The 27,521-nt window shown below is 42.5% G+C and overlaps 3 protein-coding genes across 3 annotated transcripts; 2 read left to right on the top strand and 1 right to left on the bottom strand.

Annotated features, from left to right (window-relative positions):
* The first annotated feature begins 83 nt into the window (after positions 1-83).
* LOC106654486 lies at positions 84-15,782 on the top strand. The gene is made up of 18 exons (XM_023458505.1): positions 84-92; positions 499-849; positions 926-1,102; positions 1,177-1,490; positions 1,589-1,715; positions 2,150-2,231; positions 2,300-2,478; positions 2,736-3,031; positions 3,108-3,252; positions 3,320-3,483; positions 3,563-3,695; positions 3,779-3,882; positions 10,911-11,023; positions 12,515-12,870; positions 13,020-13,328; positions 13,578-14,374; positions 14,447-14,605; positions 14,687-15,782. Exons 1-18 carry the CDS (start codon positions 84-86, stop codon positions 14,805-14,807), a joined length of 3,936 nt encoding a protein of 1,311 aa, XP_023314273.1. The 3' UTR covers positions 14,808-15,782.
* A 168-nt stretch (positions 15,783-15,950) lies between these two features.
* On the top strand, positions 15,951-23,878 carry LOC106654485 (cilia- and flagella-associated protein 70-like). Its single transcript, XM_023458504.1, has 19 exons — positions 15,951-16,151; positions 16,220-16,571; positions 16,626-16,888; positions 16,942-17,109; positions 17,174-17,274; positions 17,333-17,457; positions 17,534-17,676; positions 17,744-17,865; positions 17,945-18,074; positions 18,142-18,234; positions 18,310-18,450; positions 18,516-18,698; positions 18,774-18,907; positions 18,975-19,123; positions 19,187-19,359; positions 23,028-23,174; positions 23,250-23,501; positions 23,572-23,721; positions 23,792-23,878. Exons 1-19 carry the CDS (start codon positions 15,951-15,953, stop codon positions 23,876-23,878), a joined length of 3,114 nt encoding a protein of 1,037 aa, XP_023314272.1.
* A 182-nt stretch (positions 23,879-24,060) lies between these two features.
* Positions 24,061-26,023, bottom strand: LOC106654484 (electron transport complex subunit C-like). The gene is made up of 2 exons (XM_014374403.2): positions 25,808-26,023; positions 24,061-25,718 (listed from the first exon to the last, which is right to left on the bottom strand). The coding sequence occupies exons 1-2, from the start codon at positions 25,866-25,868 to the stop codon at positions 24,094-24,096; spliced, it is 1,686 nt and encodes a 561-aa protein (XP_014229889.1). The 5' UTR covers positions 25,869-26,023; the 3' UTR covers positions 24,061-24,093.
* Between the last annotated feature and the right edge of the window lie 1,498 nt (positions 26,024-27,521).

Genomic DNA, 27,521 nt, shown 5'->3' with positions numbered 1-27,521 from the left:
TTATATATTATGTCCAAGGAGCTATACGCTTGCAAGGAAAATTTCATATTTATATGAGCGTGACCGACAGGGTGTATGGCACAATGAACTCTGCAAGCTGCAAATATACGAATGCATACATCAACTGCAAATCATAGAAATCTTCTTAACTGCGAATATAATATAGTATATAGGGTTTAACAGTGCTAGCTGCGCGCGAGCTAATCACGGAAACGATATAGCCCACACTCGCTACTACCTACTACCATTCCGAGCGCGCGCGCGAGCTATTATATACGAGAAAATCCATCGCCACGCGACGTCGCGAACGCAAATACCATGAATAACATTTAATCTCGGACTCGCTGCATTATGTACGGGACTATTATGCGGCAATTGTGTGCCACGTTATACTATATAAGTTCTCGAATAATTAGAGCTGTTGCGTGCGTATCGCGAGTAATATATTTGATGTACAACTACTGAATCGTTGCATTATTATTATTATCATTGTTACAGGAGGACTGGCGTGCCCGGGTGCGCGGCCTCGAGCGCATAGCATCGGCCCTACGCCAAGCCACGGCGCTGTCGAGCGTCGAACCCAGGCTGGGTTCTCTGCTCCACGCCGTTCTGGCGGGCGAGCGCAGCTGTCGGGTGGCCGCCGCGGGTCTGGCCGTGGCCCGGGTGCTGCTGCAGGGATGCTCGGAGCAGGCCCTTCGTGACAGGCTACCCCTCATCGCCTGGGGCCTGGCCAGGCACGGCGGACCACAGGCGGCCCAGTTGGCCAGGCTCACCATGCTGAGGACCAGTCCAGGACTATTTCTCGAGGCGCTGCTGCAGCCACACTGCATCGACGCCCGCAATGCCAAGGTGATTCCAACTTTATATGGAGATTTTCTATATATGCTGTATAACACCCATTCATGCCTTTCTCTATTTCACACAGATGCGAGAAAATACGTTGCAGCTGCTGATCTTTTCGCTGGTGACGTTTCCGAGCACGGAATTCAAGGTGAAGACGGCCATCGAGAGAGTCGTCGCCATGGTCGACGATCGACGCAAACGCGTGCGTCACTCGGCTCTCGATACGCTCGCCGTTCTCTCGCAAATTTACGACAGCGAGGTACATCGTGTGACACACAATTTCATTTTCTATATTCAATAATTATATGTTTATAACTTTTTGTTTTTTTACAGAACATCTTGGAAGTGAGCAAACGCTTCACCGCCGACAAACCCGAGGGCCCGGAGATTCACGCCGCTATCAAGACGCGACTGTCGCGGAAACTTTTGCCCACGGTATCGGCCGACGGCCTCGTCGTTTACGGCCTGCAGATATCCTCGAACATACATCACAGTGGGCCCGACGTCGACTGGATCACGGCGGGCAGCGGCTCGGTGTCGCCCGGCACCGGACGAACCCGCGGACAGCTGATCGCCAAGTCAAAAATTGAAAATAATGATCAACAGCAGCAACAGCAACAGCAGCTGCAGAACAGCGGTGACGCCAAGTGAGAGCGTTATTATAATTTTATAATGTCCGACGACAATCATAACGCAATTTCGAAGGCGTGTGTGATTCATGTTCCTCTTTTTGCTATTGTTACAGCAGTGACGCAACGAAGAAGCGCAAAATACGACCGGTCAGCGAGCACAGCGTATCCAGTGGGACCATAAATTTACTCCTAGACAAGAACGAGAGGACCGCCTCGTGGCAATTTTTACCGCAGTTAGATGTAATAAATTAATTAAAAATGTTAATTCACTGTTTTGTTTTTTTTTCTCTTGTGGTACAGTAGTTTTTTTCGTAAACGCGCCTGAATGTGCTCGTTTGTGGCTGTACACCACACACGCACCCAATTTAATTTTATATATTTACAAAAAGTAGATAATTGCATTTTTCATACGCGTTTACTTATTCTTTGATTTTTGAAAACTCATTTTTTCGATCAATTTACCGATGATGGCTTTTAATATTGTCACGATTTTTCTGGCTACTGAAAGATTATGTACTACTTTTATAAATTACTCGATTTTTGGTTAATTCGCTTGGGTATCGTTAAGGTTAGATAGGAAATACATGTGTGCTGTGTGTGCCTCTGCTGCGGTCTATCTCTGCAGCCGCAGTAGCCGAACATTTTTCGCTTTATTTTGTACATCATCATTCCAGGACAACAATAGGCAGAGTCATCATCCAGAGTCAAGGCTAAGAAAGAATGATCGTGTCACCAAATCGGCTGACTCGCTAAAAGGTAAAATAAAAGCGTGCAAATAATACGATGAAAAATCAACAATGTCTTGTTTTCCTTTCCATGCACAGTGAGCAAATTAGACTTGCAGGATCGCGGTCGAGTCGATCTCTATGAAAAAGACAAACTCCAGCGTCCATATGCGACGCCGACGAGATCCGATCGGCAGCAGCAGCAGCAGCAGCAGACGAGCGACAATAACAACAAAATCCAAAGGTTCAAAAGGAGCGACAACGATTTAGCGGCAGCCGTAAGTGCGAATTTTGTTGTTACTTCCGAATTCATTACCATCTCCTTGACACGTCGTAGCGCGCAGCGACCTTGGCCGAGCCAATTTCGGAACCATATAACATCCGCTCGCGCTTGCCCGTCGTCTTCCGAATTTTTATTAATTCATGTACACGCGGAGAGATCGCTTGGGTTATTTAGGCCACGGCGTGAAATTGCGTAACGCAGACGCATATACGGATGATATCATTATTTTTCTTTTCTTTTTTTTTTGTCAAGGATCGTGGGAGCCTCTTGGGCAGCAGCAGTGGTGGTGGCAGTACTACTACTACAACTACTGGCAGAGGTGGTACTGCATCGTCGTCGGTGCAGATCGGCAACGGCAACAGATCCACGCAAGAGTCTCGTATTCCGGTATACACGCGCGACCGAGCAACAGCCAAGTTTCCCGCGGTAAACGAGACGAGCAGCAGCAACGCAGTACAGACGACGACGAACCCCAATGCCAAGATGTCGCAGCAGCAGCATCATCGTTTCAAGGATAATTCCAAACTCGAGCACAGCGAGAGCAATGGGTAATTTTTTAACAGCAATTTTTCTAAACATTATCGCTCGATATAACGTGTTATTTCTTTTTGATTCTTCGTACAGATACTTTAGTATGCAGCAGCGCAGGACTATACAGTCGGTGAGAAGTGCCGCTATGCCGAGGACAAATTTCACGGTCAATCACAACCGAGATTTCGGATACACACAATTCGTCAAATCGATCAGAGCCATGGATGCAGAGATACAGGTATAGGCTTGATCTCTTTGCTTAGTGAGCGCGTCTTATGATTAATTTTGAAATGTCTATGTCGCAGGCAAAATTCAAGGACGACTTCGAGGAGCCGCAGGATATCGACGAGGTCGACTTTGGCAGTCGTCGACAGAGCGTCGTCAAGCACTCGAGGCACGGCTCGAGGAGCGTACCGGTGACTCATTATCATGAGCAACAGCAGCAGCACTACTCGAACGTCAAAGATACGTAAGTGTGAAATCGGTACTTTGCGGTCGGTAAAGTAAATGTCTTTAATTTTTTCTTACCCGCGTAACTTCTATGGCAGTTTTGAGTCGATTTATCAACGGCAAAGTCGCTACAAAACGGAGAAAAGTATGAGAATTCACGAGACGTCGCCGAGCCCTGCGCTTTACGGATACGAGAGTTTCAGCGCTTTACAAAAGTACCAAATAAAACAGGTATAAAGATTTTCTGATCGCTTCGATATTTTTATTTTATACAGCATTAAAATTGTGAATTTACGATTCAAAATTCTTTGCAGGACGAAAATTCCAGAGACATCCGTAGCGATTTGAAACAGAAGCGGAACATTTACTCGTCGTCGGTCGATGATCAATCCTCGTCCGTGGACGACTCTTCCACGACGTAAGTATAATCTAATGCATTTCGTACATTCGAGTTGGATACGTTAAGGGTCATTGCGCCTCTCTTTCCACATCGACGGAGTTATGGAAAAAAATAAACCGAACAGATTCACTTTATTATGACATACAAGTACTCTATAAACAGTCGAGTGCCGATCGTTTCATCCGATAAGGTGAAAAATCACGCAATGCATTTTAACTGCGACTTTATCGAACCAATGCGCGAGGTATTCGTTTTTTCTTCACTTTTTGTGTTCGAAATTATATTTAGGTCCCGCTGAATTATATATTTGACACCAGGCAGATAGGCAGGTGGAAGCGATCCTATGCCGATGCATTTCCTTTTTTAGCATTTCATGGAATAAGCAATCGCATGAGTAATTAGCTCCATTTAACTTGTATACATACAACATCTAAAAAAAACACACACATTACAAGGTTATCCAGGTCAGGCCAAACGGAGTAAATGAGTAAAAGAGTTGAAATTGTATCGAGCGAGAATGAAATAGCAAAGTAGACGTAGTACCGATTTTGAGAGAACAAAAAAAAGGAGAAAAAAAATGAACGAATTGCTTATCGGCCTATATGCGCTACGCGCGCGCGCGCAAATTATGACGTGCATAATTCATATAAATACAAAAGCCTGCGTTCTGTGTGTGACGGCACCGGCGCGCGCGACAGACACAGTCCATTACGCGAACGATGCGGGATTACGTATACATACGTGTACTTACATCGGTATAATCTCTGTGACAACCGGTCATTGCCTCTCACGAGCGCATAAATATTTCAAGTTCACTCGATTGGCGATAGGCCTGCATATCGTATATGGTCACGTTTTGTTTAATCGATGCTTATTAACTTTTTTAACTAAAAATATAATAAATCTCGTTAGCGACGATTTAATTTTGTTTTGTTGTTTTTTTCTTTCCTCAAAAATGACATTGCGCATCGTCCTCGCGATGGCAAAGTTTTGTTGTTTACGCGATTGAAATCGTGACTGGCATCCTCGCTAGCGCTTGTCACCATCGGGTGCAACGTAAAATAAAAAAAAGGCCAGCGCCGACAAAGGATTGAAAAATAGGATTTATATGCGCGTGCGGGGCTCGGGCACGAATATAAAATATTAGCCTAAGCTCTCTCTCTCTGCGCGTTGAGGTATTTATTTGGCGTACTAACGGCAAAATCGAGGTCGCACGCATTCGACTCGGTGGCAGTGGCGGCACGCAGCTATATTCTTGAATGCACACAGCACACACGTGTAATACACGGGAAGGACTCGTTCGTATCGATTGGTGAAAAGAAAATGAAAAAATAGTTTGGTAAATGATTCGTATTTTATTCATATTTTTAAAAAATGATGAAATAAATAGCGTTTACAGTTTTGAAGCGAATTAGACTTAATTAAATCGAGAAACAAAGCTTGCAAAATTCAGGGCGAGTTGAAAAGTAACTGGCATTATAAAAAAGACATGAAATTATTATTACAAATGAAGATATTTAAATTTAGGAATTTTTTTTTTCACTTTTGTCTTATTTTTCAAATAAAAAGTTGTTCTTTATTGTCAATTAAAGATAATTCTTAACGATGTATGAAAATTTTTAACTCATTTCTTTGAACATGTTCATTAAATTTTTTACTTTCATTAAGTTGTGTAGTAAATGAGTGATGCACCGTACATATATGTTGTTTTAGATTATTCTTCTGCGAAAGATTCTTTCGGCAAATATCCGATGTATGTTTTAGAACATTTTTTACCGAATCTGGTGGAGATCTAGTAGAGGTCTGGTGTACTTTTTGAGACTGCTTTTGTGTGAATATCTTTTCGTAAATATCGTATGCATGCTTGACGTCATTGTGAATCGCGTCTATGTGAAATATCACATGTTTGTGTGGTTTTATAATGCACCGAATTGATATGGGCTTTCAGATGACTCATGGTTTAGAATTTTTTCCCACAAATATCTCATGCATGAGTGTTCCCATTATGTACCGTTTCAGATTAGACTTTTTTGAAAATGACTTTCCGCATACATCACATGTGTGGGTGACACCATTGTGCACCGAATCGACGTGAATTTTTAGGTAATATTTTTGTGAAAATGACTCTCTGCATACATCACAAGTGTGGGTGACACCATTGTACACCGAATCCATGTGGAATTTGAGATTACTCTTGTTCGAGAATTTCTTTTTGCAAATATCACACGTATAATGGGTGGACACCATTGTGTGCTACATCGATGTGGCGTTTAAGAAAGGCTTTTCTTGAGAATTCCTTTCCACAGGCATCGCATGCATGAGTAATTTTACTATGCACCGTTGCTACATGGATTTTGAGATACCTTTGTTGAAAAAATGACTTGCCACATATATTGCATGCATGAGTGACATGCGTGACACTGTTGTGCATCGAATCAACGTGATTTTTTAGATTCGATTTTTGTGAAAATGACTTTCCGCATACATCACATGTGTGGGTGACACCATTGTGCACGGTATCTATGTGGTTTTTGAGATAATTTTTTGATGAAAAATTTTTTCTGCAAATATCGCATCCATATTTGATACCTTTGTGCACTGAATCGATGTGGTGTTTAAGAAAACTTTGTCTTAAGAATTTCTTTCCACAGGCATCGCATGTATGCGTAATACCATTATGCACCGTATCAACGTGGATTTTGAGATCACTTCTGTAAGCAAATGACTTGCCACATATATCGCATGCATACTTGACACTATTGTGCATAGCATCCATGTGGGTTTTTAGATGAGATTTTTGTGAAAATGACTTTCCGCATGCATCACATGTGTGGGTGACACCATTGTGCACCGAATCCACGTGGATTTTAAGATAGTTCTTGCTTGATAATTTCTTTTTGCAAATATCACATGTATAATGGGTGACACCATTGTGTGCCATATCGATGTGATATTTGAGAGAACTCTTGTGGGAGTACTTCTTGCTGCATATATCACATGGGTGGGTAATACCATCATGTAATGACTTGACATGTCTGTCCATACTACCCTTGGTTGAGAAATTTTTTCTGCATATTTCACATTGGTGGGTTGTATCGTTATGCTTCGTGCCGATGTGTGTTTTGGATCTACGTTCTTTGCGTACCTTTTTTACGATTCCTCTTTTTTTATTTTTTTCGGCAATTTCGTAGTCGAAATTGAAACTCGATTCTTCTGCAGCATCACCAACGAATTCTTGTTTTACTTCCTCCGTGGCTTCTACTTTGATTATATTTTGAATTTTACAACTATTTCTATTTTTTGCAGTCGACAAGTAATGTTGAAAATCTTCTTCAATTTTAACTGTTAATAAATTGATGTCGGGCTTCACGTCTTCACATTCAACAATTGTTTGTATATCGTCGCAAAGTTCACTTTCATGATTTTCTTCACATTTTTGAAGGGTATGAGTCTGTGAAAAAATTTAAATTATGTTAAAATTTTTATAAAGAACAATTGAAATAACAGTTGCATGTAATTATCAACACTCACTGAATTTTCTCGCGAAAATGTTGAGAATTTGAAGTTTTTACGATCGGATTTTTCATGAATCATTTCGCGATCATTTTCAGCAATTGATACATCACTAGGCTCCTCTTTCACTCTGAAATAACCTCAATTAGATCAAGTATTTGGTTAAAATATTTTTCACAATTTCCTGTGAAGAAAACGAAAATTACCTGACAACACTATTCAATAACCCATTAAATTCCATTTTTCTCTCTTGCAATTTCGATAACAATTGATCCTGCTGAGATGAGTAAACTAACTACGCGGGAAACCGATGAAGAGCACAGAGCTGTATACTTGCACGCTTAGCTATATCTTGCTATGAGAAGAGCATCAACTGACTCGCACGGCGCGACCAGCTCAGCCCTCTATGCACGACAAAAGACCATGCCAGGCAACACACAGAGGTCAAGAAATGCCATGCTCGATGTAAGCAATGAAAGACGATCAGAGTTCTGTGCTGTTCGACAGTTGTTCTACGTATCTTAATGATATTAACAAATTATGAAATGAGATTTTGAAGTTATTAATCTAAACGAAGCAAAACCAAGTCATTATGACGACTTCATTAAAGAAATAACTATGCATCTCACATTTAATAAACGGTTAATATTTTTCTATCAACGAGAGTAATGTAAAATTGATTCCATGGTGCTCGAAGCGCACCGAGAACGAGCTAGTGCATATTGGCTACGTCTAGCGAGATGGCGTGACACGTTGATGCCTCATTTCCGTCGACGTTTTCAGAGCGCGCTCTGATACTGTAACGGCGGCCCGTTCGGGCCAATGAATTTTTTATACCAACGTGCTGGGCTTGGAAAAGAAAAACATTGTTCCTCAACGGGGCCGGGTAAGCTTACACTTGCATGGTGTACGTGATTATTCTTAGCAGAAAGCTCAAATATGAGTTCGAGAGATTAATGCGCTGGGTGATGTGCGGGCGTCGAAATTACCCACGAGACACGAGTTGAAAAATTGAAAAATGCGGTGGACGACGCACTCGTGGTAGACGTTTCATAACAGAAAAATAATCCAATTATTAATGATAGACGAGCAACATCAGCTACACAATTAAAAGCCTATAGTATCGTTGTAAGAAGGGACTGATTACGCATTCAGCACGAGTAGCTAAAGATATTTACCAGGTGTGTATATACATGCGCGTCCAGCTGTGTGTACATTTGACAACAATTACCTACGCACGCACTCGAAAGAGTCGTGCGCGCTGAGCTTCGTATATAACGACACCCACCACCACCCCTACCCTCGTCTACATATGGAAGCTCGGCGAAGCTTTCGTCAACTTTTGCCAAATAAATACTTGCTGTATTATGCATGAACGCTGGGTTACGTATTACACCCGTAATATGAATTATTGAATAATCGACTGGCGCGCGTACATATACAGACGTCATTCATAGAGCGATGGCAGTGGCTCATGGGTGAAGAAAATAAGTTTGATTAGCTCGAAAAAGCGGAGCTCGTAAAGTATACACATGTACGCAGTAGCTGCCGTACATGTAGGTATAGGTATAGGTACTCGGAGCTCTAAGCCAAACTCTATCCGCGTGTTATCGCGATGGAAAACAAAGCGCGCGAGGTAGGCGGGTGGTCGGGTTGCCGCGATGGGGATATTCCGAGGGTCGTATATAGTACCTACTATATATACTAGGCTGGATATCTGCGGGTGTATGCGCGCGCGCGCCAACCAGCCATGCCGGTCAACGCAGAGCCTCTATCTCTCTCTCTCTTTCTCTCTCTCTTTTTCGAGCAGCAAGTGTATATATTTCCCTACGCCGCTGCTGCTCCGCAGGCGAGGCAGGAGCAGAGAGCGCGGGTATGAATTTTGAGCCCGCCGCGCTGTAGTATAGTCACGCGTGTGCGGTGTCTTGTGTGCTTCTATATATGGGCTCCACGCGCAGTACCAGTAGTACACGGGCCGCGTCCAACGCGCGTGATTCCTTCCTCATAGACTTCCTTTGCGTTACGGACAAAAGTAAAAAAAAAAAAATTCGGTGCCTCAAAATTGCAAGTGTCACTCTCTCTCTCTCTGCTCAGTGTGTGTACAATACAAAAGTGCGCGCCGGTATCGACAAATTTTCCACATTGACTTGCATTAAAATTCAAAATAATACACGCGAGAGCGCACAAATTATATGAGTCACACGTGATCAAGCAACAGCAGCAGTCTGTCAACTCGCCGTGTATTTATTTGTATTATTTTATCAAAGCAAAGTTAAGGAAACATTTCGCTGCGTCGGCTGCACTCGACTGCCGCGCCGCGAATCTCCGAATAATTGCCGCGCGCGATCGATAATTATTTTCATTTTCACTCACGAATACTTATGCACACTGATAAAACTTTTCTACGAAGCACCCTGTGTACCGAGACTCGTCGTTGTTAGTAATTTTTTCTATACGCGCGCGTAGGCGAAGGTCGTGAGCAGCGGCAAAAGTACGCGACTCGCCAGACCAGCCGCACACACGACTATTATATACGCCTATAGACACTCCGCCGCGTGCTGCTACGCGTGTGAAATCGATTTATAATTCATCGTAATAAAAAGCTCTCTCTCTCTATTTACACTAGCGCCGTACTATGATTATTATGATGGTCGTATAATCGTAGAATGAGCGTGCACGCGTGTCGCGATCGTCGAGCAGACCAAGACTGCGATGCCATTCGATTGTCGTCGAATCCTGCTCGATCATCTTGCCCATAGAATGGCGCGAAATCGATGAGAAAAAAAGCTCGTCTCCTCGATTACGGAACATATAGTCAGGATGGTCGTGACACGTAGTGCTAGTTGTCAATTGTCCTCGCTGGCGAGCGAGTGCCGCAGCAGAGTCGCGTCGCAACAGCAGCAGCAGCAGCAGCTTCGTTACTACTGCCTGAAGATGCCCTGCACTCGCAAATGACGAAAATGATTTTTAAATATTGCCTCTGGCCGGATGCCAACGCCGCCACCGCTAAGGAAGACTCCAATAATCTTTCGGAGATCAGTAATGGCAAAACGAACGGCCATAATCAGCGCAACAATGGCATAACGAGGGTGGCCAGTGCGGCTAGTCGCGCGTCCTCGTTGGCCGATCTCGGCGAGTCGTTTCTGGGCTGCTGCCCGTGCGCTTTCAGATCGAGAAAAGCCATCGGATGCGACGATACAATAAACAATGCCACGAGCAACGGTGACTCTCAACACCTCGAGGGAAGGAGAGCTTGCGACGGCGACGCGACGCCGATTCGCGCGAGGATCTCTCCTCATTTTCATAATTCGTACGTTTCTTTTGAATGAAAATGTTTATGTTTTAGAGCACTGTCCGCTTTGTTGGGACAGCTGCTCGAACTCGTTACAATTCTCACGTCTCTACTTGTTTTATTTCATAATAATGAATATTTTCGCGATAGGCCTCATCGATACATAAATATTTCCTCCTTGTCAACTAATTTTTGTCTTGCGCAAAGTGAGTTAACTCTGAATGAATTTCTTTGTTTGCAGAGACAAGGAAGGACTCGACGACAAATCGAAGGAGCCCAGCCAAGCGGATTCCGGGCGCACGATCAGCGTCAGCCGATCGACGAATCACAGCAACTCGTCGCCGCAACGCAACGGTAAGTAGTGTCGCATATACATTTAAGGATGTGCACCTACGTAACACAAAGACTCGCGGGGAGCAAAGGATGCACACCACCGGCTCTGGTCATTGACCTCCTGCTCGAAGGCTTTTCGTGACTCGGGGGGGTCTAGCACAGAGGTATAAGTAGTAGCGGAGCTATAGTTTACGTATTTGCACGTGCTCGATTGATCGGCCCGTGTGCATGGGAATTGCCATTCTCCGAGCTGGGAATGCATCGAGCCCGCTGGAGACATGCATACACGAGTAGCAGCGAGTCGGCGTCGGAAAGAAGTTTCTGATGCAACGAGACGTTTTTCTTTCGAAGCTCCGATCTCGGATTGCTTATAATATCATATGCCTGCCGAATGCTTATTTGCGCGTGGCAAACACGGGAGACGCGGTGCTGCATCGGGAGCGCGCACAGGTGGCAAAGCTACACTAATCCTCGGCATAATATTCTTTTACGTATGCTTTACGTGAATCAGCCATCCCTCGCGATAATCAAACATCGAATTTGCATTCGACATTATGTTTACCCGAGACAAACTGCGCGAGAGATCGTTTTTGAGCACGTAGGCACGAGATCGTGCATTGCGTATGCACAAAAAAAGCGCAAAAAAGGCGCATTTTGAATTGGAACGCGAGGTTCTTGAACCCCCAGCGCTATGCTGCGCTTAAGCAATAGCAGTAGTACTACCATATAGTGCAGCTAGTAGTAGCAGCAGTGGAGAGCTCAACGGGCGAGAGTAGCTGCTGCTGCTACCACCGCCGATGTATGCATGCATGCACAAGCAGCAGTTCCTGTGAGTGTGTCCGTGTGTAGTATATGTGGGTGTGTATGTATGCACAAGCAGCAGCGAGGAAGGATCGATATTATAAGGGTAGTTTTATATCTATACACCACGCGACAAAACGAGTAGTCCCTCTCTCTCGCTATGTCGAGCTAGTGTAGTACAGCAGTTATGTCTCTCTCTCTCTCTCTCTCTTTTTCGCTGCACTTTTATCTTTTTACTTATTAAGTAGGCGCTCGCACATACGTACCATGTAACGTGCACACACAAATCGATCCTATTTGGAGGATTGATATCCGCGCGCGCCACCGACCGATCGATACACCGATTTTTTTTCCAGTTCTGTTCTTTTATTTCCCGCAACTGACGCGGGCGTTTGCGAAAAAAAGAAAGGGACGAGCTTTTTTGTCTGCGCAAATGCATAGGGCATAATGTATATAAGGACGAGAGATAAGGATCTAAACCGTTATATTGGAAACCCCCGCGCACCTGTAAAAATGCACTATATAGCTGCAGTATATAGGAGTTCTTATCGCGCTACACCCGTGTAATAGCGATCTCGCGAGTTGGGGTACATAAAACATAAAGGACTCGACGTTATTTCTCCGTTGTAATAGCGACGCTCGCCTCGCAATTTATACGATGCTTTCATGGGTCTTATTATTATTATTTTTTTTTTTTTTTCACGTGAATAGACGATGAGGACACCAGAAGCAACCACAGCAGCAGCGGTGGCAGTAGCAGCGGTTCGGTTAACAATAGCGCTCGGCGAGTCCTGAAAAACCGTCGATCTCCTTCCTTGGCCGCTCACACGGAGAGCGACGAGTCCTCTTCCAATGCCGTCAACAACAATAACGATCATCATCGCGCCGACAACAATAATCAAAGCGACGAGTCGACGGCGACAACGGCGACGATCGTCGAGCAGCCTCTCGCCTCGAATCATCATCATCGCGAATCGCCCGACTCCGACAAGGCCTTCGATGTCATATCGTCCACGACCTCAGAAGTCAAAGATAATAAACCACCAGTCCACAGGGAGCACGTTATCGTGAGTTTATTTTCGTCCTGCGAAATGAGAAAAGTTTGTGTGTCGCTTTACGGTCGAACGATTAAAAGTTAATTGTAGACGGAAACTTTTCTTGCGCCCTCAATGACATTCCCAAACGAATCGATTAAAAAATTACTGTTATATTTTAGAATATCGAAAAAACAAACGACGTGCCGCATGAGGAGCAGGAAAAGACGACTTGCCCAGAGGAGGCAGTGCCACCGAGTACAGTGTCGGACTCGTCACTCACGTCGACAGTTCAAAGCGTCGTCGATTCGGACTCGAACTCGAGCGAGATGACCTCGAAGCCTTCTATGCCCGCCGTCGAGTGCGTCTTTGGTAGCGTCGAGGAAGAGGAGGAGGAGGAGGAGGAGGAAGAATTCCATCAGGCGACCGATGCGAAAAATATTCCACCTAGCACCGACTCCAACGTCAGCGTGTATAGCTGCGAAAGTGCGGTAAGTTTTATATAATCACGTTTAAACCTGATGAAAATCAATGCCAACAAATAAATAGAAAAAAGCAAAAACGGTAAATATAGGTCAAGGAGCCTGCCTGTCTAAGGCGTCTTTAATGTACATCAAGCCACTAAAAGCGAACCGTCTGAATGATTTACAACGAGCGCGAGCAATTATATACGAAGCCACAAGCCTAACGTAGTAATTGTAATTGAGCATCGATTATTTTTACCCCTTTCCCGCATTCAGTCGCCGAAATTAAGCAGTCCCAAGAGCCAAGCCGATCAGCCGGAACCGGTCGTCCAGTACCCAGAGTCGGACGAGGCCTCCTCCGAGCCGCCTCCGGTACCGATTGGTTTCGACGGTCCTCTGGCCGAGCGCAGTGACAGCAGCAGCGAGGAGGAGGACGACGACGATGAGAGCGAGAGCGAGGAAGACGACGACGAGGATGATTTCGAGGACGAGGGAGAAGACGAGGTGGACAACGTCGGCTTCGTGCCTCAGTCTCGCCAAGCGACTCCGATCGACGTGCCGCGACGCCTGGCCAAAGTCTCGCCCTGCAAGATGCGCCCCGACGCCAGCTGCCACCGATCCAGATCCGTCAACGGCCGACCGGCGCACAACGAGACGAAGCAGCACCACGACAGCAAGCCCACCAAGGCCCTCCAAGCCTGCTTCAATCAACTTGAGAACAAGGACTGGGAGGTGACGCTCAAGGGCCTCCGGGCCCTCGGCCAGATCGCCCGCGACGAGCCCGAGCAGCTGGACGCCTGTCCGCCCGGTATGCTGGCCCGTCTCCTCGGCAAGCAGATCAAGAATCTGAGGTCGCAGGTGGCCCGAGTGGCCTGCTCCACGGCGAGTCTGGTGTTCGGGGCGCACGTGCGCGGCATCGAGCAGGACCTCGACGAGATCGCCGCGCCGCTGCTGCACCGCACCGCCGACACGAATCGCTTCCTGCGCGAGGACTGCAACTGCGCCCTCGACGCCATGGTCGATCACTTCCCGCCCCAGAAGACCATACTGACGGTGGCCAATCGCGGAGCTAGGTAGAGCGTAGTATTATGTAACTTCTTTGAATCAATTATATTATAAATTTTATCTTTCTCTCGTTCTTGCAGCCATCAGAACACGATCGTGCACGCGACGACGGCTCGACTGATCTGCCTGATCGTTTCGGAGATCGGCGCCGAGAACGCGATGCTGCTTCCTCGCGAGGTGCGCGACAAGCTCTTCGCCACCAACGCCAAATTGCTGACCGACGGTAATCTCCAAGCCAGGTCAGTATCCGCTCGATTTTATGTTAACTTATCATTTATACACTTTTTTACGTAAAAATGATTATATAATTTTTTGCGCAGAAAACACGCGAAAGAGACGTTCCGACTCTTGTTCCACTGCGAGGGATTCCAGAAGGCGCTGACCGACGCCGTACCCGAGAGCACTCTCCGTCTCATCGACAAGACCCTCAAATCCCTTTGAAGCGCAGATCAGTCTGTACATAAAGTGTTATAGTGTGACGATGCGGCGGGTAGAAGCCTGTGTGAGTGTGCATGATGTGCAGAGGAGCGACCGTAACGAGCCAACGAATTGATCCTAATATATAACATAAACGTATATTTCGTGTATTATGAGACAGATTGGAAGTATATCATCGTTTTCCCCATGTGTGACACATTGCATTATTATATAGTTAAAATCTTTTGTAAAATTCAGTATACGACTATGATGAATGGATATTTATATATTATATATCGAATGAAGAGACTCACGAGTGGGATAGCCTTTTTTACCTTACATATTATATATATTATATATTCGTTGTTTTCGTGAGAATTATTTGTACTACTGCGAGGACATTTATCCATGTATATGACATATTTAATAAATATCATGACGTAAACGATTAGCTCCGTTTTTTATACTGACTTGTACAAAAGAGACACGAATAGAAAAAAAAACAAAGTAATGGCAGTGCCTTTCTGTTCCACGTTTAACATAGTCTATTATATAAAAATTAGTATGATCTTATTATTCTAACGAAGCTTTTATCAATTTGTAACGATTGCCTCGATGAAAATCATTGATTACGTATTGTGTACATTGTAACACGAAAAAAAAACAGTTCGATTGTTGATAGATCATATGCGCTCTGAAACTCATTGTGGTATACGACGTATTATAAAAAATTTTGTTGTGTTTTATTAACATAGGATAGGAATATATATTATATTGAACGCAGGTCGAGTTCATTGGCTTATTGATTTTTGAGTTATACGTGACACTTGCCACGATTACGATATAGGGAAATTCATTTGACAGCTTCATTCGAAACCATATTATTGTTACATAAATAAAGCGTGCAATTAGATATAAACAAAACTTGAAATAAAAAAAAATATCATCGACTGTCAAACTACTTCGATAGAATCATCGGCATTATCGTAGATAAAATTAGCAACAAATTTTTTCTAAGCAAACGTTTTTAATAAACAGATTTTATTCATAAATAACAGCGTTTTATTTCAAAACCCTGCCAGCAGTAAATTGGTTAGATTTCAGTACGCGTCATAAATTTACATAACCTGGAGAATTAAACGGTGAATGAGAAGTGTCAAAAAAAGTATGGATTACACGGAAAGATGCGTTCCGTGTCAAGATTCTGGCTTACTGAGGAACAGTAGGTCTTACGCAATTAGCGTTATAAAATCCGAAAAAGATGCTGAAAAATACGAAGAAGACAAAGAAGCAGAAGAAAATGAGGAAGGCGAAGAATGCAGCTCTGATTCCGAAATTGAAATTCTCATTCACAATGTTGAAAATTTTGTAAGAGAGTTACTTTATTTAGAGAAATAATACGAACCTGTAAATAACGATCGATGCTCCTGAAACAGATTCGTGAGGGAAACGCGAGCTTAAAATTTCTGATAAAGCACGACGGTAAACTCTTGGGAGAAAGTAAAGTGATAAAGTTTGAATCCACTCTCGGAGACCCGTGCAAAAAGCACACCATCGATTTTTCGGCCGGACTGTGCTACAACGCGTTGTGCGAGAAAAGTGTCGCCTCGATCGTGTCGAGTCCGGTCTTGATAGAAGTTTTGGAGTACGTCCAAGTGCCCAGGCCCGTGCAAACACCAAACAAGAAGAATAAAAAAGGTCCCGCGAGATCGTCGATCAGCATCAAGAGCGTCGAACAAATCGTCACTCTAGGCATCTGCAATATCGATCTCTTGCCCGTTGTATTGGGTATGTACGAGAAAAGGGTGTCATTTTTCCTCGTAACATTTTTTTTTCGTACAGGCGAGGAAACGCTTAGCAAGAAAAAATTGATTCTCGACACGCCAGTCTATTCTTGGGACGAAAGTGCTGTACCATGGCAATGTTTACCGAGGATCGCGGTTTCGGTGATCATCCCCGATAATCCCTCCATTCTTCAGGATATCTCGTACAACGTTTTAAATATCACGATAGAAAGTTTGTTCAATTTACCATCTTACTTCGCCAGATATATGAGATACAAATGCGAGACTACCATTCAGACGTGCGAAAATGTAAGTGACGCGGCGAAAGTTTTCATATAATTTGATCCTGAAAAATAATTGTATTCAAGGACGAGCGGATTACATTTGAAACGGGTAAGTGGGTCGATTATCCAGACGTCGAAGGGACGAAAAAATGGAAAAGGCTGCAGAACATCGATGGGCGTGGCTCATTTTCCAAATACAAAATCGATTTCAATTACGGAAGGATAAAGAATGATTTTAAAGATCAATTTTGCATGAAAGTAAGGAAATCGACTTTCTGAATAACTACGACGTGGATGTGTATTTTATCATGATTTTATTAAGGAAGCTACGAAGAAAAACGTACCGAGAATTCAATGGAATACTATGCACAGATTGCTGATGAATGAAAATGACTCTCAAAGCCTCAAATGGCACATCAATAAGTAATTATTTGTGTATTTATACCATAAGCTGAAATAAAAATATTGTGAACGACTACAGGTATCGAAAGTGGAACTTGAAAATTCTGGTCGACGAATCGGAGGAGGGTCAGGAAAATTCCGAACAAGAATGCGTCACGGTTTACCAATGCGAAGTCGATATCAGTCAGCTTCTCTTTCCTGGAAGTAATGTACAAAAAATATAATTAATTCATATCAACGTAACACCGGGGGTTCTAGATAATTTTGAGTTTGTTCGCAGATAAAACAACTCGAGTTCTAGCTCAGTTATATCAACTAATAGATGAGCCCGAATCCGAGGAAGCCTTGAGGCACGTCGGTTCTTTTTGTAGAGAATCGAAAATTTCAGCCAACAGCAACGAGGCTGGAGATTATACCGAGGAAGTACGTATTATAATTGAGTACGGGTATTCTTATCGATCGATCGATTGGTTTGTATTCTCCGTTCAAGGGCTACCAGACGCGAAAGGATCCATTATTTACGGAAAGCGGCAAGCCGGTATTGATCCTCGTCGAATTTGAGGTGTTCAAGCCGCTCATTATCCCGCGAGATTTGGAAGAGTTCACGGATGCGTGCGTCATTACATTCATTAATTCGTCCTTTTATTTACTCAATGATGATTTAATGGCAATTGATTATATCATCAAACAGGTTCGAAAAATTGAAGGACAAAAAAGTTAATAGGGATCTTGTAAAGCTTCCGTATACGACGCAATTGGTCGAAGAGAATTACGATGATTGCGTGAAATATTTGTTTGATTTCATCAATGAAAATTATAAGGTACGCTAAAGTCCTGACTACAAATTGCTTCGCATTTAAAATTATTATTATTATTATATGAAAGTAGGACTTTAAGGAATCAATGAAAAAAGAAGACTCGAAAAATGGATCAGAAATGTCGGAATCTTGCGAGTCGTCCGCAAGGAAATTTTCTAGCCCAGTTAGTTATAGAGAAATTCAAATGGAACAGTTTGCCCTTTCCCCGTTTCTATCGATAAACCTTTGATTGTTTCAGGACGAATTGAGTCGCTTTCAGAAACATCTTCACGACTCGGGTAAATACTGCACTATGCGTAATATTCTCAAAAAGAGAATCGCTAATTTAGTTGAGATGAAATTTCCTGATCGTTACAATATCGACTCAAAAAGGCGTCAGGTTTGACTATGCGCTTATCATTAAAAGATTACCAGTTTCTATATTAATCAATTTGATACCTGCAGGAAATGGCGACAGCCTGTTACACGTATCTCATCGAGAAAATGCACGCGGCAATAAATACGAAAATCAACGTTTGCGCCGACGAGATGCAAAAGCACGCGGAAACTCCGAAAGTATTATGGTTCAGGGCCGAGGAAGCTTACGAAGCAGGAGATCAGAAAAAAGCCGACAAATTATACGCAAAGGTTTACAAAACAATCAAGATATCGTGAACAGAAAAGAACACACTTTTACTCACAACAACTCGATTAATTATGCAGATCGTCGTTGAAGCTACTAATGATCCTGACTCGTGGATTATGTACGCCACCAACTTCGTCAGGAGCGGCAAACTCGACGAAGCCATCGAGTGTTGTCGAGAGTCGATTAGATTGAGCGATCGTCATAAAATTGCGTGAGCGAATCGATACAATTTCATACCTGCCATGACCGTAATTGCATTAACGGAAAATATGTTTCAGACTCACGTTTTACGGAATTCTTTTGATGATGAAAAATAAATATGACGAGGCTGAAATTTTTTTAAAAGCTGCAACACACTTTTATCCACGATTCGTAGAAGGATGGGCTCTTTTGCATTTATTCTACATTCAAATTCATTATAATCCCGGTAACGTTATTGTAAATATAAACTGACGATTTATTTTTCATCGAGATTGTTTATATTTTGCAGGAATCGATATAACACTACAGCTCGCCGAGGATTCCTTGCGAGATCGAAAAAAAGAGATCGAACCGATGTTCATTTTTAAAGAAGAACCCATGATTTGGTGCGCCGAGATCTGTCACGACGACAGGGTGTTTCTTCTGACAGCCAATTTCTTGCTCAGACTCAATCTCTATGACGTAAGACTCATCTTTGCATTAAAATCGCATATATATAAAATTCTTCGAATTCGAGGCTAAAATCGGAATGGAAGTTTGACACTTGACGCGTGTACCGACAATTGAGAACTTACAGGAACACGAGAAAACGCCACAACAAGCAAAATTGTGATAGGTTTTTTTTTCAAATTGCGTTTTTTCATTAATATAATTACTCAAAATCATTTGAAACTTTTCTCTGACTTTCTTTTTGACAGTGAGAAATCGTGTGTCTAAAGATTAATCCACTTAGGAACAAATGACATTTACATGATACAATTCTTGGTGAATGTTAAACTGAGATAAATACCTTCAACAAAATTACTACATTGATTGTAGCCGTAGGATATTATCAAAAATCCGATTATAAAATATTACTGTGCTAAATATCATAAGCAGTTTTGAAACGATTCAATTAGCACAGACCTGAGTAAGTCGCAATAAAAAAATTGAGTTTAGGGCTAAGTATGACAAAGTTGGGATTTGCTCTCAAGGGCTTAGGTATTTTATTGACTTACAATTAATGATGTGCTTCATTTTTCTTAAAAAATTTATTGATTTTTTTTAACAACTTTGTTCTCACTATAAGATATCATTGAAAAAACTCATATTATTATAAATGAAAATTTTTAAATTAGGTAAAAATTTTCAAGTGTGAGTGATGCGCCGTGTCAATGTTGTCTTAACGAGCGATGACTTTATGCACCGAATGGATGTGAGCTTTCAGATGCCTCATAGTCAAGAATTTTTTCCCATAAATATCTCATGCACGAGTGATACCATTATGTGCCGCATTTATGTGGGCTTTCAGATAAACCTTTGTTGAGAAGTTCTTTCTACAAATATCACATGCATGTTTGACACCTTTATGCACGGTATTTTTGTGATTTTTTAGACTAGATTTTTGTGAAAATGAATTTCCACATTCATCACATGTGTGGGTGACACCATTGTGCAACGAATCCACGTGTTTTTTCAGATTAGATTTTTGTGAAAATGACTTTCCGCATTCATCACATGTGTGGGTAACACCATTATGTGCCACATCGGTGTGTTTCTTGAGATCAGGTTTTCTTGAGAATTTCTTTCCGCAGACATCACATGCATAAGTGATACTATTGTGCATCGAATCGACGTGATTTTTTAGACTAGATTTTTGTGAAAATGACTTTCCGCATTCATCACATGTGTGGGTGACACCATTGTGCAACGAATCCACGTGTTTTTTTAAATTAGATTTTTGTGAAAATGACTTTCCGCATTCATCACATGTGTGGGTGACACCATTGTGCACCGAATCCATGTGGAATTTGAGATTACCCTTGTTCGAGAATTTCTTTTTGCAAATATCACACGTATAATGGGCGACACCATTGTGTGCCGCATCGGTGTGTTTCTTGAGATTAGGTTTTCTTGAAAATTTTTTTCCGCAAATATCACAGGCATGAGTGATACCATTGTGCACCGAATCGACGTGAGATTTGAGATGAGATTTTTGTGAAAATGACTTTCCGCATACATCACATGTGTGGGTGACACCATTGTGCACCGAATCCATGTGTAATTTGAGATTACTCTTGTTCGAGAATTTTTTTTTGCAAATATCACACGTATAATGGATGACACCATTGTGTGTCACATCGGTGTGTTTCTTGAGATCAGGTTTTCTTGAAAAATTTTTTCCGCAAATATCACATGCATGAGTGGCACCATTGTGCGTCACATCAATGTGGATTTTGAGATCACTTCTGTGAACAAATGTCTTGCCACACATATCGCATCCATGTTTTATACCTTTGTGCATAGCATCCAAGTGAGTTTTTAGATTATATTTTTGTGAAAATGACTTTCCACATACATCACATGTGTAGGTGACACCATTGTGAACTGAATCGATGTGGCGTTTAAGAACATGTTTTCTTGAGAATTTCTTTTCGCAGACATCACATGTGTAGGTGACACCATTGTGCACCGAATTGATGTGGATTTTGATATCACTTCTGTATATATCGCATGTATATTTGATACCTTCGTGCACAGCATTTATATGAGTTTTTAGATGAGATTTTTGAGAAAATGACTTGCCGCATGTATTACACAGGTGGGTAATACCATCATGTAATGACTCGACATGTCTATCCAGGTTACTCTGTGATAAGAAATTTTTTCTGCATATTTCACATTGGTAAGTTGTATCATGCTTCGTGCCGATGTACTTTTTGGGTCTACGTTCTTTGCGTACCTTTTTTACAATTCCTCTTTTCTTATTTTTTTCGGCAATTTCGCAGTCGACATTTAAACTTGATTCTTCTGCAGCATCACCAACCATTTCCTGTTTCACTCCCTCTGCGGGTTCTACTTTGATTATATATTGAATTTTACAACCATTGCTATATTTAGCATCATCGTCAATTTTTTTAACTGTTAATAAATTGATATCGGGCTTCACGTCTTCACATTCAACGACTATTTCCGCGTCGTCGTGAAGTTCACTTTCATGATTTTCTTCATATTTTCGATGGACATAAGTCTGTGAAAAAGTGAAAGCTATGTGAGAATTTCTCCAAAGAAAAGCAATTATAATACGAGTTAAATGCAGTAATCGACACTTACCGAATTACCTCGCGGTAATGGTAAAAGTTGGAAGTTTTTCAAATCGGGTTTCTTATCAATCATTTCACTATCATTTTCTGTACGAGACACGTTATCAGGCTCCTCTTTCACTCTGAAATAACCCCAGTAGAATCAATAATTATGTTATGTCATGATATTTTTATAATTCCATTGTCATGTAAGATGAAAATTACCTAAAAGCACAATTAAGTAAATCACTGGATTCCATTTGATTTCTCACCGAGAATCTGATCAACCGTTGACTTCTTTGCAATGATTTCACGAACTAACACTGAAAGAGAAAAGAAGACAAAGAGAGTTTGGTTGTCCTGTGCCCACTGCTCGCTACGTTAATTGAAAAACTATGCGAACGGAACGGAAGCCTATGTATGGTGTTAGTCACTGCAGCGGCGCTCGCACGGCAGCAGGCGACGTCGCACGGCACTTCATAGAACAGCGATCAGCTTCGGCATCGCAGCGATCACACGGCACAGCCTTTCGTGTAGCGTAGCAGGGCAAAACAAATCGTAATTCGTAAAGGGCACATGTGTCGATTGCGCAAAGTAAACAGAACAAACCAACCCAGCTCTTTGCCAGTTCTTTTTCTCATTCTTTGTAATTCGTAAGTTATCAACGTAAAAAAAGACAAAGTCTCTATAAAAAAAATATCATTGAAGAAATTTATGCATTTCACGTCTAATGACTTGGCAAACATTTTTCTATCAATGATAAGTTATTACGAAAAAATTAGAAATGAAAAAATGTTTTCACGGTGCTCGAAGCGCATTCAAAAATTTCAAAACGATTTACCCCTGTTGTACTAACGCAAAAATGTGCCTTTTTCGTCCTCCAAGACACAAAAGTAGAGATATGTACACAAAATACCCATCAAAATATTCATTCTTCTCGCAGTTTTCGATGTAGGACCTCTATAATCTACGTCACGACGTCAATTACGCCCGCCAAATGAAAAAAATTTAAATGCCAATTTTAGCCTCGTATTACAACATTTTTTAATCCCAAAATTACTTTAACAGATTGCAGGATTAGCTTTGGCTCAAGATATATGTCACACGAAAAAATCCATCGCCTTTCTTTACTTTTCGAGCGTTGTGCATTACCTTCAGCGCGACTATACCAGTTCTCTCAAGTCCCTCCAAGAGACGGAACTATTAATAGGACCGGTAAAAAAATAAAAAATCAAATCGAACTAAAACAATTCTAACAAAAAACGATTAAAGAATTTTGTGCGCATACAGGAGTACTGCGTCGCCGCCCTCAAAGGTCATTGCGATTATCAACTCGGTAATTTTGAAAAATCTTTGGAACAGTACGAGATAGCGGACATGTTACACAAGAGACCGGACGACATTCATCTGGTCCATTTGAGAATGGGATCTCAACTGATCGACAATGGAGATTACAAGCACGCCTTGGATGTATTTTTACGAGCTTGTAAATCCAGGCCTACTTGCAAGACTTGGCTTGGGGTTGGGATATCTTGTTACAACGTGAGATTTAAAAAATTCGACTTCTCAGACCAACGCGAATCACTTGCTATATTTTAATATTATTTTTTAGCTAAAAGAATATGACAAGAGTGAATTAGCCCTGATGGAAGCGAATAGCTTAGACCCCGAGGACGCAGAAGTGTGGGGGTACTTGTGCTTGCTAAATATAGCTTTGAATCGTCCGGACGAATTTGACCAGTGTTACACGCAAACCATAAAGGTGATTATCGATGTTTCAATGATTTTTAATTTCAAAATCATATTATACATTTATCTACTTTATATCACAGCTCAAACTTGAGAATAGACAGTTGATGAATGTTATTAAAGACAAAATGATGCAGTCAGGATTCGCAATTCCGATAATAGAATGTTGAAAGTAAAATGAATCAAGTTGATGAATTATAATTGTTGTAAAAATTGAAAAACGGGTAAACAGAAGGGATAATAATAAATAAGATGAGTGTTCCTCTCAAAAATTTGATTTTATTGAGGCAGAATTATCTTTAAAAATTGTATTATACAACGAAACAAATGGGTGAATTTCATCTCGTCACTTGAAGGCTAAATTGATTGAATCGATTGATGTTGTTTACTGAGCCTTGGCCAAAGCGTCGGAGTTGGAGTTGGCGCGTGCGCGTCCTCCGCGTTTGCCGATGGCCTGGGCGCGGCTGTTGGAGTTGGCGCGGGCGTTACCGCGACGTCCGGCGAGAGCCTTGGCTCTGGAGTTGGAGTTGGCGACGGCGTTACCGACGGCGATGGCCTCGGAGTTGGCGTTGGCCTCGGCCACGGATCTGGGGCGGCGTCCACCGTGGCGACGTCCACCCTGAGCCTGGGCGAGAGCCTCGGCGTTGGAGTTGGAGCGCGCGCGTCCTCCGCGCTTGGCCAGGGCCTTGGCCTTGGAGTTGGCGTTGGCCTGGGAGTTGTTACCCAGAGCTTGGGCTTTGGAGTTGGAGTTGGCCTGGGCTTGGCTACCCTTTCCCGCGGCGACGGCTACGGCTTCGCTGTTGGCGTTGGCGACGGCCGATCTGGGTCTGCGTCCGTGGCGGCGTTGTCCGCGTGCCTCGGCGAGGGCGTCGGCGTTCGAGTTGGCTACGGCTTGTCCGCCGCGTTTGGCCTGGGCGAGAGCTTTGGAGTTTCCGTTGGCCTGGGCGTTTCCGCGTCCGGCAGCCAATGCCTTGGCTTTCGAGTTGGAGTTGGCTTGGGAGTTACCAATAGCTACGGCTTCGGAGTTGGCGTTGGCCTCGGCTACGGATCTGGGGCGGCGAGACTTGGCGAGAGCCTCGGCGTTGGAGTTGGCGTTGGCACGTCCTCCGCGCTTGGCGATGGCCTGTGCCTTGGAGTTGGCGTTGGCAGCGGCGTTTCCGCGACGACCCTGAGCGAGAGCCTCGGCTCTGGAGTTGGAGTTGGCCTTGGAGTTGCCGACGGCTACGGCCTCGGAGTTGGCGTTGGCGCTGGCGACCGATCTTGGGCGGCGTCCGTGACGGCGAGCGGCGCGGGCGGCGGCGATGGCGTCGGCGTTAGCCTGGGCCTGGGCCTGGGCACCACCGTCGTGGGATGGTCTGCGCTCACGGCGACGACCGCGGGCAGCGGCGAGAGCCTCGGAGTTGGCGTTGGACTGGGCATCGCCGCGCTTGGCCTGGGCCTCGGCGCGCGAGTTGGAGTTGGCTGCGGCGTTGTCGCGACGACCTTCGCCTCGGGCCTGAGCCTTCGAGTTGGAGTTGGCGGCTGCGTTGCCCTTCTGAGATCCTACGGCAAGAGCATCGGATTTGGAGTTGGACTGGGCCTTGGCGCCACGCTGGGCCTTGGCCAGAGCCTCGGAGTTGGAGTTGGACTGGGCCTTGGATCCACCCTGGGCCTTGGCGAGTGCGTCGGCTACGGAGTTGGACACGGCTTTGCCTCCCTTCTTGGCCTCGGCGAGAGCCTTGGAGTTGGCGTTGGCTTGGGCGACGTCCTTGGGTCCCTTGGCCAGGGCTTGGGCCTTGGCTTGGGAGTTGGCCACGGAGTTACCGACGGCTACGGCCTCGGAGTTGGCGTTGGCGGTGGCGACGGACCTGGGGCGGCGATGGCGACCTCCACGGGCCAGGGCCTCGGCTTGGGAATTGGCGATGGCCTCGGATTGGCGGCCCTGAGCCAGAGCCTTGGCCTTGGAGTTGGCATTGGCGCGTCCGTTTCCAACGGCCTGTGCGTTGGCTTTCGAGTTGGCTACAGCTACATCTAGGATGCAAAGGCGAGTGACATTTTTTAATATTATCAATTTTTAAAAAATTTTAAATAATTAAATAATTTTATTGGAGTCGACTTACTAGGCTCAGCTAATGCGCTGGCTACAATCACGAAGCCCACAATTAACAGTACACACTTCATATTGCTGCTTGATCGATGTCTTGCTTGAATCTGACATTTTCACAATTTCCTCCGGCTTTTATACCGATTCGCGACATTCGAGCCGGAGGCTTAAGCCGCCGTGGCGGCTCACACAAATCATTGCACAAATTATGTAAATCACTGTATACTGCACCTGTTCGCAGCTCTGCTCGAGCTTTATGTTTATGCATAACATTTCAGCATGATGATAAAGCTCAAAAATAATACAGAAGTCGCATTTGTCCTATCGGTTAAACGAGACAAATGTAAGATAATCGTTGCCGATAACGAATTCGGATTTCTTTCACAAATTTCCATCAGGAACTCGTTTCAATTAGTGTTTGACACTATTGGAGACACATTTATTCCGAATAACGATACAAGGTGAATTGAGTTTACTATGAGTAAAAGATTGATGGAAATAAATTTTCATTTTAACTCGTTTATAGAGACAAATAATACAGTGCGTGAAAATTCGAATCTAACCATGTACTTCTAAATTGAAAATCATTTAATATTTTATAATATTTTTGTCTCTAATTAAATTTTTTCATATAAAAAATCTAGTTTTCATACATGAATACATCGTGTTCTGACATAGTTTCGTTCATCGATCGTATCTTAAATTAAATAATTAAATATTTTTATGAGATAAAAATAAAATTATAATTATTTAAACTGGTTCGCTTGAGTTAAAGTAAATATTTATTTTAATGATTTTTAAACAGAATTAACTCGAAAGGAATAAAACGGAAGTATATGCATCAGCCATTCGGTTCCAAAGTGCATGGAAAATCTCACCACTTGTCGCGACTGTTGTTTATCGATAAATTAGCTCGAGCATCATGTAAATCTCATCCATCACATTAATTTCACGATTGAAGAGTTTAAAAAGGCAAAAAAAGAAATTTTCGATTTTGTTGTTACAAGCCATATTTATTTATTTTTATTTTCAATAACAATCCAATCTTCATTAAAATGTTAAACTTCTGAATAATTATACAAAGTTGCAGTGGACTTCATTGATAATCTGGATCCATTTGGACGAGTTTTTTTTGTTTTTTTGTTTTTTATTATTACCCATTTTACAATGTTGAGTAAAATTACTAATTATTAGTAATGTAAGCATTGAAATTATTGCTTCTAATCATTTTTTTTTATAAATGAAAATATTTTTACAATCAACAACGTAATTTCAATTTAATAACCAAAGTTAATAAAAAAATAAATAAAATAAACGTCAGTATTTTTAATAATAAACTATAAAAATGCATAAATTAACGTTATAGTTTAATATAAATTATAATACTTAGTCATGTCGAAACGTAAGTAATTAATATGATCTGGAAAAAATATAATTCAATTTAAGGAAAAATATGCAAAAAATACATTATTTTTGCGATAAAAAAAGGATAACCTTACATAAATATTTCTTATAATTATTGTTATTTTATATAACACAATATTTCAAATTTTCTTTACTCGTACTAATTTTAAATCGATATAACTTTTTTAAATCTATATTGTATATTCAATTAATGACGAAGATATCTAATGTTGATTTTAAATATAATATTAATACAAAAATATTTCTTATGGATCATTCACTTATTATAAATACCATTTTCGTAGTTGCATATTGCTCCATTTACA

This window comes from Trichogramma pretiosum, unplaced genomic scaffold, assembly GCF_000599845.2.
Source record: "Trichogramma pretiosum strain Unisexual culture from Peru unplaced genomic scaffold, Tpre_2.0 scaffold46, whole genome shotgun sequence".
Classification (NCBI taxonomy): domain Eukaryota; kingdom Metazoa; phylum Arthropoda; class Insecta; order Hymenoptera; family Trichogrammatidae; genus Trichogramma; species Trichogramma pretiosum.
Note: the sequence above shows the minus strand (reverse complement) of the source record. Positions and strands in the feature narration are given on the sequence as shown.

Coding starts and splice junctions, on each gene's coding strand:
- LOC106654484 (XM_014374403.2), bottom strand. CDS start 25,868: ATGAAGTGTGTACTGTTAATTGTGGGCTTCGTGATTGTAGCCAGCGCA. Junction 25,719..25,807: donor CAGCGCATTAGCTGAGCCTA/GTAAGTCGACTC, acceptor TTTGCATCCTAG/ATGTAGCTGTAGCCAACTCG.
- LOC106654486 (XM_023458505.1), top strand. Junction 2,479..2,735: donor ACAACGATTTAGCGGCAGCC/GTAAGTGCGAAT, acceptor TTTTTTGTCAAG/GATCGTGGGAGCCTCTTGGG. Junction 14,606..14,686: donor GACGGTAATCTCCAAGCCAG/GTCAGTATCCGC, acceptor TTTTTTGCGCAG/AAAACACGCGAAAGAGACGT.
- LOC106654485 (XM_023458504.1), top strand. CDS start 15,951: ATGGATTACACGGAAAGATGCGTTCCGTGTCAAGATTCTGGCTTACTG. Junction 18,235..18,309: donor CAAGGAAATTTTCTAGCCCA/GTTAGTTATAGA, acceptor TGATTGTTTCAG/GACGAATTGAGTCGCTTTCA. Junction 19,360..23,027: donor TCAGACTCAATCTCTATGAC/GTAAGACTCATC, acceptor TTACTTTAACAG/ATTGCAGGATTAGCTTTGGC.